A 5,970-nucleotide genomic window follows, 5' to 3' on the forward strand; every position below is an offset into this window, starting at 1 on the left:
GTCGGGCTCTTTAATAAAACAATTAACCCGAGAAAAGGGAAATGGGGGGGGAAGTGATGCATCCCAGGTTGATACATACAAGCCAGTGCCTAGTCTTTATTGTTCTGCAATAGACAACAAAGAGAGGAGTTTGCCGGGAGGGGAGGGGAGGGAGAAGAAGAGGGAGTGGGACAGCCAGCCTAATGCCGGCCCCTCTGCACTGTGCCTGTCCAATCGCCTCACACAGCGATAGTGTCAGTAGCATTGTGCTGTCAGCTCCTGCCGCTTACGCGGCGGCTCCCTGATCCCCCCCCCCCCCCGCCCCTCCAGTGCTGTCTGGCTGCAGCAGTAGGTCAGACCGAGGAGGGGAGAAGAGGAAAAAACGCTGAGTGAGTGGAGTGGAGTCTGGGAGGGGCTCCTTAAAGAAACGCTGCCATCGCTTGGCATTGTGGCCAGCCAGGAACTCAAGGGGGGGAAACCATCGGAGCTCCGCTCGCTGTTCTTCCCCCCCACCCCACCCCCAGCCAAAAAAAACTTGGGGGGAGTCGTGGGGGGGTGCTGGAAACATCTTATAAACCGGATTGCACTGAAAAAAAAAGATACAAAATATACAAGCAAAAGGCAACTGATCCCCGGTCTCCAGCAGTCGCCTTCCCTCCCTTTCCTCCTCTCCTGCTGGCCATCTGCCTTGGGTTTTCCTTTGTGTCTGATCTTTTACTACTGAACCGAGCGCAGGAGAAAGAGGGTGGAACACACACAGGGACTATGCCCAGCTCGCTTTTTGCAGACATGGAGAGAAACGGGAGCGGCGGCGGCGGAGGAGGAGGTGGAGGGGGAGAGACCCTGGATGACCAAAGAGCCCTTCAGATAGCCCTGGATCAGCTCTCCTTGCTGGGGCTGGATAACGACGAGACGAGCTCCATCTACGACAACGAACCTCGGAAGAAGAGCGTGAACATGACAGAATGCGTCCCGGTGCCCAGCTCCGAGCACGTCGCAGAGATCGTGGGCAGGCAAGGTGGGTAACTGAATGGGAGTGTGTGTGACAGAGATTCCCCCCTCCATGCTGGCTGGTCTGTGTCTGAGATGCGACACTGGCCATCCCCAGTAAAACTGCAGTGTTATTATGGCCAGGACTGGGTTTCCCACAGACAAAGAAAGTGCAGTAGACGCGGTGCTTGCAAGGCGCAGTATGCATCCATTCCAAGATGCACTTTCGGCTACCAGCGAAAATAAAAACCTCACTTTTCTCCTGTCAGGACAGATCATTACCATTGACAAATGCACTGAAAAAATCGGGTTCTCGATCTTCCCTCCCCCCCCCCCAAAAAAAAAAAATTAGAAATCACGGATTTTTAAGGGAACAAATGAGTGGTGAAGTGGAACAATGGGATTGGAATAAAGCATCCGCATTGGGAAAACTGGTTTATTCAATTCGGCTACTGCTTCCTAGCTTATTTGACAAATAATAATAACAAACACCATTGTGATTAGCAGGCGCGTGGGAATACTAATGTATTTGTGTGAGGTGGGGGCTGCTCATGTTTGCTTGTCCAGTTTTCACTTGCACATGGATTGTTTTTGTTCCGTTGAATTGCACGTTGTATCTATTCGGTCAGTTGCACTGCGAACATGTTCTTGGCCAACTGCAGTATGTGTGGGGGTGTGTATCGGGGCTGGGCTTGCTAGGAAAATGCCATCACTAGCCTGGTGGAAGGGTGCTTTTTGCTCTCCCTCGCTGCACCCCAACAATGCCTTTGTAACCTACTTTTCTCTCCTCTCTGCTTCCACCCCCTCCTCCCACCTCTCGCTCGCAGGTTGTAAAATCAAAGCTCTGCGGGCGAAGACCAACACCTACATCAAGACCCCGGTTCGCGGGGAGGAGCCGCTCTTTGTTGTGACGGGCAGAAAGGAAGATGTGGCCATGGCCCGGCGGGAAATCATCTCGGCGGCCGAACATTTCTCCATGATCCGAGCCTCCCGCAACAAGAACACGGCTCTGAACGGCACCGTGCCGGGGCCCCCGAACCTGCCCGGCCAGACCACCATCCAAGTGCGGGTGCCTTACCGGGTGGTGGGGCTGGTGGTGGGGCCCAAGGGGGCCACGATCAAGCGCATCCAGCAGCAGACGCACACGTACATCGTGACCCCGAGCCGGGACAAGGAGCCGGTGTTCGAGGTGACGGGCATGCCGGAGAACGTGGACCGCGCCCGGGAGGAGATCGAGGCGCACATCGCCATGCGCACCGGGGGCATCATCGAGCTGACGGACGAGAACGACTTCCACGCCAACGGCACGGACGTGGGCTTCGAGCTGAACGGGCCGGGCAGCCTGTGGAGCAAGCCCACGCCGCCCAGCATCACCCCCAGCCCCGGCCGCAAGCCCTTCTGCAGCTACCGCAACGACAGCTCCAGCTCGCTGGGCAGCGCCTCCACCGACTCCTACTTCGGGGGCGGCAGCGCCCGGCTGGCCGACTACAGCCCGCCCAGCCCGGCCCTCAGCTTCACCCACAACGGCAACAACAACAACAACAGCAACAGCAGCGCCTACGGCGGGGAGGCGCTCTCCTCCCCGGACTGCTGCGCCGAGCTGCCCTTCGACTCGCCGCCCGCCTTCGACCTGGCCCCCGCCCCGCCGCCCGGCGGCGCCCCCTTGCTCTGGTCCCAGTTCGAGCGCGGCCCGGCCGCCGCCTCCAACGCCAACCTGGCGCTGCAGCTGGGCAGCAGCGCGCAGAGGCGGGGCTGCGCCGTCCCGCCCCCGGCCCGCCTCTCCCCGCCCCTGCATGGCAGCGGGGGCGTGGCGGAGCATCCCTTGGCCCGGCGGGTGCGCAGCGACCCTGGCGGAGGAGGGGGGCGCTTGATCTCTCCTGCCTCCTTCCCTCTCTACGCCAACGGGCTGGGCGCGCACCTGCCGGGGCTGCCCTCCGACTCCTCGGCTTCCTCCTCCTCCTCGTCCAGCTCTTCCTCCAGCTCGTCTTGCTCTTCCTCCGGCCTGCGGAGGAAGGGCAGCCGCGACTGCTCCATCTGCTTCGAGAGCGAAGTGATCGCCGCCCTGGTCCCCTGCGGCCACAACCTCTTCTGCATGGAGTGCGCCAACCGCATCTGCGAGAAGACGGAGCCCCAGTGCCCCGTCTGCCACAGCGCAGTTACTCAGGCCATCCGTATCTTTTCCTAACCCGTCCCCAAACGCAGAGCCCGGTTCTGGACTGCGTGGGGGGAAGGAGGAGGCGATGAGCTTTTAAAGCTGCAGTATCCGCACATTTGAAAAGGGGGACCTAACTTTGCAGGATTAATTTTGCATTGAAGTGTACTGTAGCCTAGGGTGGGTTAGGGGGATATTTGTAACATCTGATGCATGCTATAAATAATAACGAACGACTACATTCTAGTACTAGACTAGTTTTTACACTGTAATACGAAGCTTCCAAGACTTTTTTTTTTTTTTTACATTTAAAGTAGAAAATGCTTATGATGATGATAATGATGGTGTGTGGACTGTTAGTAAAACGTGCTGGTAGTTCCTAGAATGCTTATAACAAACTAATTAAATCTATGGGTGGATACTTTTTTGAATGTTCTTGAAAGGGCAAGAAATTCCTGTGAAAACCATGATACTGCAGCTTTATCAAAGTTAAAATAAACTGTAACATATCTCTTATATATATTAAAAACGTTTAAAGGTTTTAAAGATAAATTGCATTAATACAGATTGAAGTATTTTATTCTTTTTTGACTTGAAAAATTATATTTCATATTGCAAAGATGTTTACAAGTATTTTAATTTAAGTTCAGTGAACTTTTTGTAGCTGGGTTAAATCTTTTTTATTTTAGTATGGCCTTATGGCAAAGAACACTGTATTATTTTAATATCACACAATTGTGGACAGAATTACAAACCATAAAATGTGTAATGCTTTGAACAGTATTCTGTTGGGATGGAGATTTTATAGGTTCAGAAAAAATCTTTTAAATCTACTTCACCCAGCATATTTTCTATTCAGTGATATAAAGCATATTTTATTCTATATTATTACAAAAATGGAAATGTATAAACATATGTCAAAAGGAACTGTTGAAGCTTTCTAACATTTGTATAAATAGAATTCAGTGGAAATTACAAAAATTCTGTTGCACCACTATAGTTTTAGTATTTCTATTTTAATACATTTGTTTACCACTTGTTTATGTATATGTAGGTGACGTTACTTGAGCTTAAATGTACTTTACTGAGCAAAGTTTAAAAACAAAGTATATTTTATTTTATGATAAAGGGCCTTTAACCTCATGGTCAAATACTAATATTATATTTGCTGAGACAAGATTTGAAATTGTATCAAGAGTTTTATTTTTCTGACATTTAAAGTTCTACATAATAAAGGTAAAACTTAAGTAATGGTGCTACTTCATGTTTTTTTAAGTATTTCTATATAAATAAAATAAAATATTACAGAAAAAATAGCTTGTGTGGTGATTTGATTGGGCATGAATAGAGATTGGACTTGGATATATTTTCCCCATTTATAATGAAATAAGAGTTTTAATAATGTCATATTAATATTACTGGAAATCTTTACTTTGTGAAGACTTCCAGAATAATCCTCATATTGCTTATTTAAGAGGAAAGTTGATTTTGTATTTTTAGTCTGTAGATTATCCACAAAAAGTAGAGAGAGTGTCTTTTGAATTATATTTTTTTAAAATAATGAAAGTATAATTTCAGCATAATGGCTGTATTTAGTAAATTCTTGGAAATGCAAATTATTTACATCATAAACTTTACTTCTATTGCTCATCTCAAGCCAGGTAACGTGAGACTCTTGTTTTGATACATCGATCATGGGTCGATCCTGCAAACTCTTAACTCCTGAAAGTAGTTCCAATATTTGCAAGATCAGACCCTGAAGGACAACTATTTTCTTGAGTAGAACAAGGGGTTGAAATCAGTATCTCTCCCTAAATTTCTGAAATTGCTTCTAGGTATTTGGTAATTGTGGTACAGCCTAATTGGTATTGACGTGCTTATTTGGATAAACAAATTATTGCTTTGTAAAGTTTATTGATTTTTAACCAGGCAAACACGTGGCATAAGAATGAAGAAAGTGTGCAAGTTTCCTGTTTTAATCAGGAAAGCAAGACCTGCAAACATTGCAGTAGTTTTGTATTCATTGTGTCCAAACTGTATAACTAAATTTGGTGCATATACCCCATATTTGAGCATGTTTTATATAGCAGACATGACTACATTTTAAAATGTTTGTTTTAAATTAGGCCAATGCTCCTTTGAAGCAGGATAGCAAAACACCTGTAACATAGTTTGGGTGTGAATTTTTATTTTTCGTAATTACCTTTTTATTCAAAAGCTGTCCTGTTTTCTTTTATGCATCACGTGTTGTCTGTAAAGTGTTTGGTTGTTATGTTGGTGGCAGGGTATTTGTTAGTATTTTAACATTTCTTTTGGGACAGTTATTCTGAGTTTAAAATCAGTGATCAGGGAGAAGGATTTGGGAATACAGACTATTTGAATAATCTCCCATGTATATCCTTAAATACATTAAATCTTTGGGAAAGTGGAGACTTGAAAAGATTACTGTGAGAACATTTAGGTCCACATGTGATAGAAATGTTTTAAATAGTCAGTTTGCCATTTGGATTTAAAAATCCTTTCCACAGTGTTTCAGTCCTATTTGTGCAACTGTATGAGAGCCAGAAAGTGTGAAAATGCCCGTGAAGAAGTAAATCTGACCAGTCTGTGTAAATCTTCCAACCTTAATGAAATAGGTAATTAAAAAACAAAAATGTTATTTACTTAAAGTATTACAGTAGGACAATAATTTTGTCAATTATGTAAGTAAGGGAGACTATCTTGATAACTGTATCTTTCAGTACTTGCACTGTCAATCATTGAGTTGGGCAGTGTGATAGGCTCATCATTTAATATTGACTTGATTCCTTCTCCTTCCCAGATGCCTAAATGTAACTAGGCTCCTCTTC

The 5,970-nt window shown here is 46.4% G+C and overlaps 1 protein-coding gene across 1 annotated transcript; it reads left to right on the forward strand.

The window, feature by feature from the left end:
* Positions 1-310: 310 nt before the first annotated feature.
* Positions 311-4,368, forward strand: MEX3B (mex-3 RNA binding family member B). Its single transcript, XM_075897121.2, has 2 exons — positions 311-997; positions 1,797-4,368. Exons 1-2 carry the CDS (start codon positions 745-747, stop codon positions 3,152-3,154), a joined length of 1,611 nt encoding a protein of 536 aa, XP_075753236.1. The 5' UTR covers positions 311-744; the 3' UTR covers positions 3,155-4,368.
* The last annotated feature ends 1,602 nt before the right edge of the window (positions 4,369-5,970 follow it).

The sequence above is a fragment of the Pelodiscus sinensis genome, chromosome 14, assembly GCF_052426305.1.
Source record: "Pelodiscus sinensis isolate ZL-2025 chromosome 14, ASM5242630v1, whole genome shotgun sequence".
Taxonomy (NCBI): domain Eukaryota; kingdom Metazoa; phylum Chordata; order Testudines; family Trionychidae; genus Pelodiscus; species Pelodiscus sinensis.

Coding starts and splice junctions, on each gene's coding strand:
- MEX3B (XM_075897121.2), top strand. CDS start 745: ATGCCCAGCTCGCTTTTTGCAGACATGGAGAGAAACGGGAGCGGCGGC. Junction 998..1,796: donor AGAGATCGTGGGCAGGCAAG/GTGGGTAACTGA, acceptor TCTCGCTCGCAG/GTTGTAAAATCAAAGCTCTG.